This window comes from Nicrophorus vespilloides, unplaced genomic scaffold (genome assembly GCF_001412225.1).
Source record: "Nicrophorus vespilloides isolate i.1.1-1 unplaced genomic scaffold, Nicve_v1.0, whole genome shotgun sequence".
Taxonomy (NCBI): domain Eukaryota; kingdom Metazoa; phylum Arthropoda; class Insecta; order Coleoptera; family Silphidae; genus Nicrophorus; species Nicrophorus vespilloides.
Window position 1 is genome coordinate 281,951 of NW_017096427.1, and position 16,008 is coordinate 297,958.

At 28.8% G+C, this 16,008-nt stretch overlaps 1 protein-coding gene across 3 annotated transcripts; it reads right to left on the bottom strand.

Moving 5' to 3' along the window:
- Nucleotides 1–70: 70 nt before the first annotated feature.
- Nucleotides 71–9,282, bottom strand: LOC108556998 (uronyl 2-sulfotransferase-like). 3 transcript variants are annotated; one of them, XM_017913365.1, is made up of 6 exons: nucleotides 8,656–9,282; nucleotides 6,265–6,867; nucleotides 739–896; nucleotides 521–667; nucleotides 301–467; nucleotides 71–235 (listed from the first exon to the last, which is right to left on the bottom strand). In XM_017913365.1, exons 2-6 carry the CDS (start codon nucleotides 6,601–6,603, stop codon nucleotides 96–98), a joined length of 951 nt encoding a protein of 316 aa, XP_017768854.1. In that variant the 5' UTR covers nucleotides 6,604–6,867; nucleotides 8,656–9,282; the 3' UTR covers nucleotides 71–95. The 3 variants fall into 3 exon arrangements, with proteins under 3 accessions (XP_017768854.1, XP_017768852.1, XP_017768853.1); XM_017913363.1 differs by having other exon boundaries at nucleotides 6,265–6,871; XM_017913364.1 differs by having other exon boundaries at nucleotides 6,265–6,907.
- Between the last annotated feature and the right edge of the window lie 6,726 nt (nucleotides 9,283–16,008).

Consider the following 16,008-nt stretch of genomic DNA (forward strand, 5'->3'; position numbering starts at 1 on the left):
TTCCATAATCTCACCAACAATAAAATAAATCTCTTCATAGTCTATTCGTATCTCTCTTTGGTTCACTTAATACTGCTTCAATGTAAATACTGGTATCAATTGCTCTGCACCAATTGCCTGAACAGTCTCCTCTTGCTCCACTCGTAAAACTCGTACTCTTTGGCTAAAATCAACTTTGCGTATTTACGAAATTTATCGCTTGCTTTTATCATTTTGCGATTCCTATGAAACGGCTCTACAAAATCACAATTAAATAAGTTTTTTTTTACAATATTCAATCAAAACTTATTTGTAACTTACGTAATAAATCTCTGTAATACAATCGCTGCACGCCTTTGAAAAAGAAGGGAACGTCCTTCTCGAAAACCTGCAACGTGGCGTTCACTTCCTCCAGGATTCCCACGACGGAATAGTACCTTTCAACGTTGGACTTCGCCTGGTCCAAGGCCCAATCGTCGTTGAGCAATCTTCAGAAATGTTCAGTTAATAAATTAGTAATTTGCAAGTAAATTAAACTCACGCGCAACGCGGATCTTGTCCGCAGAAGTAAGGAATAGCTAAATCGTAATGCATTCCTGAATGCAGATCACATTTGGATCGTCTCTTTAAAATGCAGTCCTCGATCGCGTCGAAGCTGGAAACTTTCTTTCCCATCAGATGGTTGAACCTGGAAATGAAGAATTATGCCTAATTACGTTCGGTTTGTTTTTAGAATTTGTTTTCAGGAATTTGATGTACCTGGAGATGAGGTAATCCGCTGGATCACGGATTAAGTTTATGTAAGTCGGGGATTGTTTGTCGAAGCGGGTGAAATTGATGAAGTACATGTTTCTGTCGAAGCACAGTGGAACCGCCTCATCTCTAACTGTCTTATAAAAATCATCCACGAATTCTTCCTGTAAAGAATTTTTAGAACCATTAAATTTTATAAAATAATTAGAATGTAATTTAAAGAAATCCTTGTTTTTTGTTAATAAATATACATAATAATTACAATTATATTAGTGAAAAAGTAAGCATTTATTTCATTAATTTGTTAATAAATTTATTTTTCTCTAAATCATTTCTCAATCAACTTTTATTTGATTTAAATACTTTATTTGTTGTTACAATGTCAATCTTTCTGTAATGCTTATATGTATAAAACAAACATTTGTAAGTAACTTTTAAATTGATAAATAAATCATTTAACAAAATTTGTTCAATATTTAAAATTTTGTTATGTAGATAGAAATAAATGAATATTTTTTTAAAACTTTATTCTAAATTGATGATAATTAATATACACAATTTGATAGAAATCTAGTACATTTCATAGCTTAAAAATAGTTTTCTGAAAGTTTATGAACTTTTAAAGAAAAATTGCACAAACTCTTAGATGCTTTAGACAACCCACTTTACATGTTCACTTTTTTTCGTAAATTTATTAACAGATTTAGAAGAAACTAAGATAATAACTGTTGAATGCAATATAATGCGTAAATACAAATAATTTTTTCAATTAAATTTTATAATAAACTAAAAAAATATACATTTATGCATAAATAACATATATTTTGTGTAAAGGTTACAATTTTTTTTTACAATTATTTAAAAATATATTTTTATTAATTAATTAAACAAGTTTTGATAATATTTTTCATACATTAATATTAATAACTTTCTGAATATTAATATTTTAAAGTAAAAATGGATTTGTACAAATTAAGATAACTCTTTATATCAATAGAAATGTCTCATGCATTGTCCTGCCTCATTGATTATTAAAATACAATTTGTGCAAATTAAATTCTCAACATGTTATGTATTGTCCAGCATTGTTTAATACTGAGATATGATTTGTGCAAATTAAGATATGTTTTTAGAAATCTATTAGAATTATCTGATACTTTGACCAAATTAGGATATGATTTATGCAAATTAAGATAACTCTTTATATCAACAGAAATGTCTCAGGCATTGTCAACCTCCTTGATTATTAAGATACAATTTGTGCAAATAAAATATGTTTCTACAAAAGCATTCTCAACATTTTATGTATAGTCCAGCCTTCTTTATTGTTGACATATGATTTGTGCAAATTAAGATATGTTATTAAAATTGTCTGATACTTTGACCAAATTAGGATATGATTTGTGCAAATTAAAATATGTTCTTAGAAAATTATTAGAATTATCTGATACTTTGACCAAATTAGGATATGATTTTAGAAATTAAGATATCATTAAGATATCATTGAGATGTGGTTTGTTCTAATTAAGATATGTTTTTACAAAACATTTAAAATTGTCTGATACTTTGACCAGTCTTATTTCTCATTGAGATGTGATTTGTGCAGATTAACATATGTTTTTACAAAACATTTAGAATTGTCTGATACTTTGACCAGTTTGTGCAAATTAAGATATGTTTGATAAAAGCATTATAAAAGTATTCCAAATTATCAGTCATATATAATTTGTGCAAATTATATAAGTTTATACCATTAGAAATATGCAGCCTCATTTATTATTGATATATGATTTGGGTATATTAAGATAAGTCTTTTCGAATGCATTAGAAATGTCTTATGTATCGTCTGTCTAGCCTTATTTATCATTGAGATATGATTTGTACAAATTAAGACATATTTGTACAAAATCATAAAAAATCTCTTATTATTTTAATTTGCACAAATCACATATAAATGATAAATAAGGCTGTTATCATTTATATGTGATTTGTACAAATTAAAATAAATCTTTAAGAAACCATTACAAATGTCTTATTTATCATAATTTGTATAAATTAATATAAGTCTTTACGAATTATAAATGTTTTTTGCATTGTATATTATTGATTTGTGTAAATGATTAACAAAATCCTTGAAAAATACGACATACTTGAATCACCATTAAAATAGAAGAACACGTTAATAGCCGATGATCTAAATACTTTCAGCATATTGCAAACTTTTCGAGAATGCTCGTTACGTAATTTTGGAAAGAAGAACAAGATCAACAACAACAACAAAAAAATAAATATCGAACACATTTGCTAGAACAACTTCCACATTTGGAAACGTGTACTTTCCAATTCGGTGCAGAAATCATTACAAGAAGCGCGCCGATACTTTATGGTCCGATAGATATGCAAACGTGCACCAAAAGAAAATGTAAACTCTATCCTCATTCGACTTATGTAACAATTGCTCTTAGCATTCGTGTATTTATTTAGCATCTTTTAAGCGAATCATGTAACAATTATTACTTGTAAATTGCGAACAATGCGAATTAAGAAAAACGTATAAACGTATGTTTAACATTTCTTTATTCTTATTTAACATATTATATAAATTTTGAAATGTTAATAGAAATTAACATTCATTAAATGAAATGATTTTAATAGTCATACATAAAGTTTTTAATATGTCATACTGTTTGAAACCGGACTAATCGAGGTAATACATAAAATTGAAACAATCCGCACAAAACGAATTGTGACTATATAAAGGTAAAAATGATCATTTATATATAATAATTTTGTATACTAATTGTGGTGACCCGACAAAAGCGCGCTGACTAAAGACTGCAGTAACAAATGAATATTTTCATATTTACTGTAGTGCCTTAGGTTACTAACAGCTGGGTAGGGTTAGTATTTTAAAAATAGATAAAAATTCTAGTGGTTCATTTACAACGCGCTTTTGTCCTGCGCTCTTTTGTCCTTCGCTCTTTTGTCCTGCGCTCTTTTGTCCTGCGCGCTTTTGTTATTTCGTCAGTAATTGCATAGAATTTATTTTTATTTTGCTCAAAATTAAAATTTGGTTTGAATCCCGCAATCAAAACCACTATGCGAGGTATTGCTTTATTTTTTATTTACTAATAACAATCAAATTGTTTCTGTAATTTTATTGATGTTGCAGTATATGTTGGTATTATTATTAGTAATACAGTGGAACCTCGCTTAACGAGTTTAATCCGTTCCAAAATTTCCGAATTTTTACTCGTATAGTGAAACATATTCAAAAATACACATAATATGTGTACACAAGTTTTAAAAATGATGTAGAGGCGCGCAATCACTCTTCTCATCGTCACTCGTTATGCGAAACGTCGCTCGTTAAGCGAGTCATTTTCCTTACAATTAATTTTGCTCGTTAAGCGAAATGCTCGTTATGCAAGGTTCCACTGTATATATAATTTTTTTGTAATAAATTAAATATAATGAATGTTTAAAAACGTTATATGAATAATGTAATGATGTAATAAACTATTCATACTTAATTACACTAATCTTGACAAATTACACGTTGTGAAGTGAAAATTGTATAATAATGGTGAATAAATAAATATAAATTATGATTGCAAAAATTATGATATTTAAATTGTTTAGTTTTAAGTTGGTCATAAAAAAATGCTATAATTTCACTAGTTTTACAAGAAAAAATGTATTTTTTAGTATTTATATAAAATATTTACATATGCACATTAATATTTTATATATGTTGTTGTTAATGAATGAATTAAATATTAAAAAGAAGGAAATTATAATAACTATACTTGTAAATATTCAAATATTCATCATCAATATCTTAGATGTCGAAAGATGACGAAAGTTCTTGAGAAATTCTTACTTAATAGGATCCGATCTGTATTGATTAAGAATTGGAATTTCTTTGAAAAATAAAAATGTAAAACTGTCCGTTATCTAATTTATTTATTCTATTTCTGTTAAATTTCATTGTAAATGTCAGCGAATTTGATATTGTTTCTATTATAAATATATTTTTTTTTTGTAAATTTTTTTTTATAGGTAAAAAATATTTACAATTACTTAATAAGTTTGATATTTTACACATAATTATATAATTTCGCACATTTTTTACTTAATTTATCAAAATTTTGATTATTTTATTATGAAATATCAACAGAAATACTTCGTTTAGTTCGGTTCCGCACTGATTGAAACCATACTAATCGAGAACTTTAAATCCTCATAAAGAAAAAAAAAACGATGAATTAAAATTTAATTGGTTTGAAATTTATAAACCGTACTATAGTGAATTCGCACTATACGAGGTATTGCTATATATAAAGTTTGAAAATAGTCTTTTTTAAATAAATTTACCAATTCGTTACTTTAATAAACTTAAAAGAACTTTCCTTTATAATTTGTAATGAATGCAAGGATAAATATATTATATTCGGCATTGAAACCAAAAATATATATAAAAAAAACTGCATTGAATGCGTGGTAAGTCTGCAATCCGTATAAATATAGAACATTTTTGTAACGTAAAACACCAACACGTTTATTGAACTCTTGTAATAATAAAAATCGCCGTTTTTGGAGAATGCAACTTTTTTTATAGTTATTTTATATCTGTTTTATAATATATTTTTCTCAATTTGGATATTTCATTTAAATGTCAAATTAACATATTTTCTTTTATTATATTTCTTATAAGGAAATGACGATTTTCAAAATATAGTGCATTCTGACAATACATAAAAAAATAATTCTAACAAATTATTATGTAAAGAATATGTAATTTCTGTCTTTCTTAGTTAATAATGAACATTTTGAAAATAAATCTCTTCAAATTTAGAACTATATTGAAAATTCACATTCAGACATTTGTACCTTAAAGATGTTAGATATTCCATCTCCAAAAGCAAGAAATTATATAACCAACAAGGTTATTAACATTATTATATAACTAAAATAATACATTTTAGAGTTTTAACAGAAACTGGAAAATTTATAAGCGAAGAGAACACTATTTAGTATACATTTTTTGACAGTTTACATTAATTTAATTGATTATTTGAATTACTTAATATATATTGTATCAAATTGTAGTAAAAAGTGTAGTTTTTGGTTTTGGCAATTATTTTCATAAAGTTCCTCAATTAAATAGATCAGATAAAATTTATTTAACTAAGAAAATTAAAGAAAAAGTTGCTTTACAAATATTACTTTTTTCATTGTTTAAATTTACGCTCTTTGTTTTTGTCACAATTTCTGAAGAATTTGTTATTAAAATTGTCTAAAATTTAAAATGTTAGCAAAACTGTTAGTTATTGTTGTTTTCTTCACAAGTATATTTCTCATAAAGTTCCTCAATTAAATAGAAACTATTACAAATGAATAAATCTTCCCACATAAATTACGCATTTATCAGGTCATTCCAAAATAAGTATGTAACGAGGTGCCAACTAATTACCATAAGCTTATTAATAATCTTCTTTAGAAAGAATATAGCTTTTGTTCCGAACTCACCTGCTCCAAGTTGCTCAACTTCCTTTTGCTGCCTTTCAGTCTCACGTGTCTGAAGTTATTCCAACCCTGCAACCACTGGATCAACAAAACCAATATCTCCGATCCAGATTTCGGAACGGCGTTCAGCATCAGTATGTGCGCACTAACTTCATCCATCTTCCCTAATTCCGATAAGGACTTTGTTACGTGCCTGTACGGTGCCAAAGAGCCGACAACCCTTGTGCTCGGCGTGGTGTTGCGAACCATGATTTCCGGCCGCGAAACGCGCGATATCCAAAGAAAACTGATGGTCACCAGAAACGCGAAGACGATGATCTGAAGTCGCACTGTTCTCGGCATTCTTGTGTGTTATGGTAGTGACGCATCCGGTGGGAATGTCAACGGGTCGTTACTGTAACGAGCCGGAGGATGCGAATAAAAGGTGAAAGGTAAACCTAACACATAACACATACAAAGAGTTCCCCGCCATCGGATTCCCCGCCGCCGATGCGAGAGATCCTAATTGTTACATATATTCTGTTGCACTTCGGAAATGGCTCGAAAAATGAAAGCGCGCACTCTCACTTCGCGGAAACCGCCTCATCTGATGATCTTCAGTTCTACCTAACTAATGGAAAGAACATCAGCACGTTTATTGAACTCTCTAAATAACGAAATAAAGCAATTGGTTATATAATTTTATACTAATAATAAATATTACTACGAAAAAAATATAGTAAATATTTTGCATTTCGTGATAGTTTGTACGATCCGTTAGAAATAACTATAAAAGAGATTTATTAAAATATTTATATTTTACTGTGAATCAATGAAAACGTTAACGCTATGCTTAGATAAAGTACATCATTTTGACGTACGTTCGACAAATAGCAAAGTGTACGTTTGTACGAACATCGAGTACGTACGAGCGAATGAAAAGATATATGTGTACTTAGTTAAAGTACATTCTTTTAACGTACATTCAATAATACGTGCATAATTATTTACAACTAATGGCAAAGTGTACGTTTATACGAATATTGAGTACGTATGTGTAAATGAAAAGATTTGTATGTAGTAAATATAATTTTATAGGTATATACATACACTTGCTAATATAACTAAATAAATTGATATAAATAATATTACAAGAAAAGTATATGACTAAATACTTTTTACAGTGAAATAATGAAAACATTATTCATTCAGCGTTTAGTTAATGTACATCTTTTTGACGTAAGTTCTATAATACGTGCATGACTACGTTCATGTAAACATCTAGTACGTAAGTGCGAATGAATGATTGTACTTATATGTTTTTTACATATTACATAATTTCTTAAAATTGAAAGTTGTAATTGTTCTACTATCAATAAATAACACAAAATTTGACAAAAATATCGATATTTTTATTTGTCTTTAAGATAATTTCTTTAATAAATTAACTATTTTACTGTCTACTGTACAAACTGTGTCTTCTATGAATCTTTGACTTCTAATAGAATTTCTTCAATAAATTGTTCACTTTTCTTTCTACTATTAAAACTGCATCTTTTGTGAATATTCAACTTCATTAACTAAATAAAACGTTGTGATTTTTTTTTAGTTGCATTTGGAATTTATTTACTTATTTTGCCAAATATTCAGAAAATATTTTTCTTTAATAAATTGAGTATTTTGCTTTCTACTATAAAAATTACGTCTTCTGTAAATCTTCAACTTCATTAACTAAATAAAACAACATAAAAATAACTTTAAGAACAAAAAATAATCATTTTTTGAAATTAACTTATTATAAATCTTTGAATATTAAAATTCAATTACTAGAAAATAACGTCAACCCGTTTCTTGGATTCCAAAAATAACAGAAAAACTTCGCAATCTTCTTTGGAAATCATCAAAAAATGTGTATTGATCAATCAAATTGGTGATACATCCGCTTCTTCGTTCTTATACCAATTCGCGTCATTTAAATACATACAATTTAGTTTCTATATTCGTGCCAAGTGAAAGTTGGCCTTTTGGTCTATCTGAGGGCACACGCAAAGTTTTACCAAATGCCATCCGGAATGTTACAACAACCTTGGCCTTTCTAAATGTGTATTAGATTTATATTTTTTTTGTGTGTATACATTTTTATCGCTCAATTTCAGCGATATCAAACGATACCACACGTTTTCGACATTTTTAAATGCCCCGTTCAATCTACGTCCGCGCTCCGCCTTCGCACGACCGATTTTATATAACATTATTTAATGACCTTTTATCCTTCGATTCGATTATACATTAATAGATGTTCGTAATTAGTGATGTGCATAAATCCGATTGTGCATTCTGCTCATAATTTTTATGATGGCCTTTAAAGATTGTACGTTCTTCCTACTTGTATTATTTACGCGCTCTTGCACTTACCTGAATCATAATTCATGTAAGATTGTTTCCTACGTCTATTTTTTTGCAAAGTGATGCATCTCTTATGCAACAATAGTTAAGTTTTTTTTATTTAAAATCAAACACATGATTCTCACACTTCAAACACAATTCCTCCAAGCAGATAATTCGACTTTAAAAGTTGTTTGAGCTAAATATTCACATGATAAATACTACTACTACTACTCTGCGAAGCTGATTATCTTTGCCTGTTTGACACTTCCATTGGATCATGTTAATGCTGGCGTCTACTGCCACTGGAGGCCCTCTGCAGCCTCCGCTCGTCTTCTTATTTACACAGTATTCTGCTACAATCTCCCAGCTCACTGCACTTTTAAGCATTTCCCTGACAAAATTTTCCGGCTCTAGCAGAACTGCCTCTGCCTCGTGTTTCCTTCTAAGCCATCTGCAGCACCTAAAATGTGTGTGCTCAGGACTATCGTCCTCCTCACAGTATCAGCACCAGTATCAGAACCGTCTCTCTGCCTCTGACCACTCTCTAAAACAAGGAGCTCTATTGCACCTGCACTGCGTCTCGGGAGATTACCCTGTTACTTCTCTCTCTTGGACCGTTTCTAGCGCTTTCCTATAACTTAGCGCAACAGATAAAATTGTTGAACCAAAAATGAAAAAAAACAAGAATATTTCTATTCACCAGGGAAGTGTAGTTATTAGGAAGCTGCTAAAGAAAATGTAAAAGCTCCTACTTACAGTCCATGACTTAATCCCAACCAGGTCATCTGCAAAGTGATCCACACTTCACTTGTAATAAATATTTACTGTGTTCTAATTTTATTTACCTTGTAATATTCTGTATAAGTTCTAAACTATTTCCAAAATTGCGCTGGAAAGGTAGAACACCAATCAATCCCCGCTGATCTTCTTGCTGAAGTGTTCCACTCCCACCCGTTCGGGGAATAACATTCTTCCCTGAAGTCTCCGAAATGAGGTTCAACATATGGACCTTCAGCCAAGTCGATGGACAATGACAGTGTTAAGGATAGCAGCATCAGCATCAATATACTACTAAAGTTAACCTACAAGACGACAACCAACCAAAATAAAATCATCATAATGGTAACTATCCACCTGGAAAAGATTATCCATTTAACTTCAACTGCGATCTTAAATTTACTCAATGTTCACATTGATTAATTGTGAATAAAAATTATACGACATAAAAAAAATATTTCATTCCTAATTTACACACGATTTAATTGAGAACGGATGTCCTTAAAAAAGTTTTTTATTTGAAATAACACAATTGATTTCAAGTACATTTATTAATAAAAATATTGTATTCTCATTTTTAAATAGGACTAATCTCATCTTATCCTTGACTTCTTTTAAGATTTATTTCTTTATTTTATATATAGAAAACAATTTGACAAAATACCATTTTATAAATGATGCAATATTTAAAGAGCTTCTGCAATGTTGTTGTTGTTATTACATTTTTTATTCACACGTATAAAGCAAATATGCAAACAGATTACATCAATGTTTTTGTATTCGTTCCAAACGCTATTTTTAATTTTATAGAGAAAAAAAGCCAACAACATTAAAGACGCAGCCAGTTTTCCTTGGACCTAGAAATCATCTTTGTCCTTTCTATCATTTGAACGTCTCATGAGCCAACTTACAGCATGTGTACATTTTTTAGATATAAAATAGCTTTTAAGTATTAAAAAAAATATAAAAATTGTTTTTCAATTATTGAAAAAGAAAGTGTTAATTAAATGGATGTTCAATCTCCTTTTAACTGGATTGTTAAAGTGAAGATGTTCCGAATGAAAGTTTTTTTTTCTATAATTAAAAGTATATTGAATGAGAAACCAAGTTTCTATTATTCCTGATGCGTTCGGAATTTGATTTTATAGATCGAATAGAAAACGAAGGGAAATTCGCAATGGAAGAGAAAATTGTTTGGTTGAAGTCGCCACTTGAATTGAAAATAGCAATTTTTTCCGAGTGAAAAGAAAATGGAAACTTTGTCAACTATATTTTTATAAAGTTGTATGTATTTAAGAGATAACGAGGATTTATAATTAATAAAGTTGAGACAAGAATTTTTTAGTTAAAATTGTCTTCTTGAACATTTTTTTTGAAGGTGAGCAGTTAAATTGTATTTTCATTATTGACTATTATGGTACAATAGTAACAGTAGTACATAGTCCTGATTCGATCAGTCCGGATTCACTATAATACCGCTTGAAAAGTTATAAATTATAGTTGATACAAGAAATTTGTCATCAATTATAGAAAAATATTAAGGTTTATTTTTTAGTAAATATCTCTTTTTGAACATTTGCTTCGATCTAGCCAGACTATAGTATGGTTAGTCCTCCTAGTCCTCGATCAGTCTGGTTTAAAACAATCTAGGATATTGACGCACACTGTACGAATTATTGGTGCCAAATAAAATTATTGTATCATTATGTAAAGCCTATTTTTATCACAATTATTTTATTAAACTTCAATTTCAACCAAATTATATTTAGATTTCGGGCTCAACAGGTCAAACCTATTATGCAATTTATTCATTTAAATATAACAGTTTATTTAAAATTAAAAGAAAATAAAGAACTCAATACGAACTGTACACTAGAATTATTTTATTTGTCAGAAGGCATCAAGGTGGCCTTTTTACGAAGTTGTGTGCAATAATTTATGTTCTCAAAGAGCTGCACCAAATACATCTCAGCAGCTATTTGCAAGCCCTGCAAAGCTACACCTTGAGACATGTTCTGATAGGCCAATCGTCGAAAATGTTGATAGAATCATTGGAACCATTTGCATAAGGCTGGTCTCAAGAAGAATGTATCAATACGTGTGGCACTCACGCATTGATGCAAAAGAATTTTTTTGCTGAATCGGAACGAAATCATTTCACGTAACCATTTTTGAAGCGGATGGTGACTGGCGATGAAAAATATACGAGAACGAGAGGCGAAAAAAATTGTGATCCAACCACGGTAAACCAGCCAAAACAATCGCCAAACCCGGATAAACAACCAAGCTGCTCCGATCGGGCCAAACACTCAATTATACTGTCAACAACTGACCAGATTGAAGCAGGCGCTCGACGAAAAGCGTCCAGAATTGGCCAATAGGAAGGGTGTTGTGTTCCATCAAGACATCGCCAGGCAGTACACATCTTTAAAGACGTGCCAGAAGCTCTGAGAGCTTGGATGGTAGATTACATCGCACCCGCCGTATATCCCAGAACTTTTCAAGCAATTGCAGAATTTTCTTGATGGTAAAAAAAACTGGCCTCGAGAGAGCCTTGTGAAAATGAGCTGGTCAAGTTTTTAACCAATAGAGACAAGGATTTCTTCAATCGCAAAATTGAATTTGCCTTCAAATGGACAAAAGTTATCGAACAAAACGGCGAATATTTTATCTAAATTCTAAAATTCTAACTTCGAAATAAAAAGAAAAAACTCTCAGAACGTTTTACTTTATCCAATATTTTTATTATTGACTAATGTGGTACAGCAATACCTCGCATAGTCCTGCTTCGATCAGTCCGGATTATATCTATAGTATATATCGTATCTATAGTACGGCTGGAAAAATTCTAAATTTTAATTGAGACAAGAAATTTATATTCAATTATTTAAAAATATTAAACTTTATTTTTTAGTAAAAATTTTCTCATTTGAACTTTTTTAATATCAGCAAATTGTATTATCATTATTGATTAATATTGTACATTAATTCCTCGCATTGTGTTGCTTCGATCAGTCCGGATTCACTATAGTACGTTTTTTTCCACAGTCTTTAATTCCTCAATTAGTCCGGTTTAAACACAATCTAAGATATTGGCACACACTGTGCAAGTTATAAGTGCCAAATAAAATTGTTACATCATTATTTAAAGCCCACAATTGATACCAAATTATTGTATTAAACTCCAATTTCAACCAAATTATATTTAGATTTGGGGTTCATATCAGGTCAAACCTATTATTCATTTAAATATAACGATTTATTTAAAATGAAACAAATAACGACCTCAATGCCAACTGCACGCTAGATTTGATCTATTTATATATAATAGTAACAAGTATATTTATAAGTGAAAAGAACAGAGCGACACTAATTATATTTATATTAATATACTGGTAAAAGCAAAAAAGAAGTAGAAAAATGTATTATATATGTAGGAAAATAGTCTTGTTTACTAAAAATCATTAATAGTTTATGTATTTGATAATATTGGATAATTCCAATAAGAAATTCATTAATTACTAAATACAGAAATCAACTTATGTTACTTTCAATACAGATAATTGGAATAATTTGCCTATAGACGATTCCTATTAGAATTAAATTAAAACTTCATAATTTAGTTTTTTTTATGTTACATGATATTATTTGAAATTTTCAGTTATGAATTAAATATTAGTATACAAGTGCTTTTGTAATATATAAATTAGCAACTATTTTGTATGTATTTTATAAATTCATGATAATTTTTAATAGTAATTTTTATTTAATAATTAGTACATTTATAATTGTAACATTTAACAGACATTGTCAATAATAAAAAAAATGTACAACAAAAGTTTGATTCTTCTTAGAATAATACTGTTGCCATTAAAAGCATGGAAAATTTGTCATTAGTTGTTATCATATATACTGATAAAATAAAATTGTTGTAATAAAAATAATAAAGTAAATATTTACGTAACCATGATTTATCTATATAGTTTTACAAAGACAAATATCAAATAGAATAATCTAGAACATCTAATTTGTTTCTCTTGTTTTATACTTGGATTTCTTGTTTGAATATTCTATTTAAATAATATACAGGTACCCTCCGACTTACGAACTCCCGGACTTACGAACAAAATTCTAAATGCTCTAACTTGTTAGGAGATATATCGTGATAAAAAAAATTAACTATCAAAACAAAAATTGGTAATTTCTTTAATAAAATATAATATTTTTGAAAGATGTAGTATCTGTTTTGTTGCATTTGTTTCTTTTGTCGTTTTTTATTAAATAATTGTAATGTTTACATTGAAAAGTATTTCTAAGTATTTTGTTTATTTCAATCTATTTTTTCAAATAGATGCAGTCAGTAATACGGAATTTAACATATATAAAAGTAAAAACCATGATAAAGTGCGGTAAGATAAGTATATTTTAAAATTCCCCCAACTTACGAACAAATTCGACTTACGAACAACCATTTGGAACGTAAGTCGGGGGATACCTGTATTTCTTTTTAATTTTGACTAAAATCTTAATACACGTTATATATTGCTATAGATTTAAAAAAAAATATAACAGTTTATATAACATTTACATTAACTTTTGATGAAGTTTAGTAATTTAAGTTTAACTTCACAATTTTTTCTGAATATTATTTTAAGTGCACAATTATTTAATGATAAATTAACGAGAAATGTTAATAATATTAAATTGGAAACATTAAATTATTAAATACAAATTTCTGCAATTATACAATATAAAAAATTGATCATTATTAAATTGTTATTACCCTTCATTTGTTTTATAAGTATGAGACTTATACAGGCTTGAAATGCATCAAATAATAATAATAATATTATTATTTTTATACGTTTATTCTACAAAATGATATCAATTTCTGAATATTTTCAGACATTAAATAAATCAAAATGATTAATTCTTAAATTGTAATTTACTAATACAATTTTATATTTGAATCGATTTTACTTATTCGAATATTCTATTTCTATTAATAAAATGAAACGATTAGTAAACATACGATATGAGCCAACTGTTATGTAACAGCATGTGCAATGATAAGACACGTATTTGCATAGCATTGAAGTAATGAAATTTTTAAATGAAAATATTAAATGATAAAAATGAACGTATTTCATCATCAAAAACTAGGAAAATTTGATTGTTTTATACCGATTTATAATTTTCTTATACAAAAAATTGATAAAAACTGTTAGAAATAATTTACAATAACAATAGAAACAATGTTTTTAAAAACTCGTATTTTTTCAACACTTTTTGAAAATTCATTATATTGATTTATTGATATTATTAATTAATAGTCTATGATAATTATATGCAATTAAGCGTTATTATTAACTAAAATTAAATAACATGTTTTTGTAATTTGCTTAGTAATATCCTTTCATATCATTGCTTAACATAACATTTTAGGATCTACATCGCAAGCCCGACAACCGAAATCCCGAGTGAATTGAAAACCCGACGTTCAAAATCCCGACGTTCGAAATCCCGAATGTATTGAAATCCCGACGTTCGAAATCGCGACAGTGTCTTATATTATTATAATTTCTACAATAACATTTTTAAATTATTCTACCATATTTTAATAGATACGACGGATACTGAAAAAAAAAATACTTTTAAGACCTAGGTCGTTGGCTCTTTTGCCCGATTATTAATTGTTGTTATTTATTCTTAATAACAATAAATAATCTTATTAATTTTTAAATTGTCGGGATTTTGATTGTCGGGATTATGGTAGTCGGGATTTCGATACACTCGGGATTTCAATATATTATGGTAGTCGAGATTTTGACATAGTCGGGATTTCGATATAGTCGGGATTTCGATACACTCGAGATTTCGAACGTCGGGATTTCGATATAGTCGGGATTTCGATACACTCGAGATTTCGAACGTCGGGATTTCAATACACTCGGGATTTCGAACGTCGGGATTTGGATAGACGGGATTTCGGTTGTCGGGCTTGCGATTGCCACCGAACATTTTATTATATCTATTTCTTGTTCTGAATTTAAATGTGTGATTAGGGCGACTAATAGGCGAATGGTTAAGTCGCCCTACCAACGATTCCGTGGGCGCCGGTTCCAGGATTCAAGCCAGGTCCTTTGTAAGCCCTCTTGGTGCCATCGTTCATCATGAATGGACAGTCAAATGAAAGAGGTTCAGGATATGGACCTTCAGCCAAGTCGATGGACAATGACAGTGTTAAGGATAACAGCCAAATTACCAAATTACCAAAAAAGAATTAATTGAACTTCGCAGGAATAAAATTGTATATTCAATACATTGTGTCATTCAAATTCTAATAAGAACCAATGGATACATTAACAAATCTTCTAATTATGTTAAAAAATGCGTTGATTTTTTAATTTAATACAATTATTTTATGGATAATTCTGTAAAATTTTTCTAAATAAATTAACAAAAAGTATTATTTATACTTCTCACATGCATATGTTAATAAACAGGTAACAAAAAAGTAATTTTGTCTTAAAATCAGATTATGTCTGTCAAATATATTTACAAATATTGTGATTAAACCAGTAATTTTAAACTAATTTGCCG

Bases quoted from the DNA above. Each gene is read 5' to 3' on its own strand.
- LOC108556998 (XM_017913365.1), bottom strand. From the start codon at position 6,603: ATGCCGAGAACAGTGCGACTTCAGATCATCGTCTTCGCGTTTCTGGTG. The intron at 897-6,264 runs GTGAGTTCGGAA...AATTCTTTACAG, and splicing joins AGTTGAGCAACTTGGAGCAG to GAAGAATTCGTGGATGATTT. The intron at 236-300 runs GTAAGTTACAAA...GTGATTTTGTAG, and splicing joins GTATTACAGAGATTTATTAC to AGCCGTTTCATAGGAATCGC.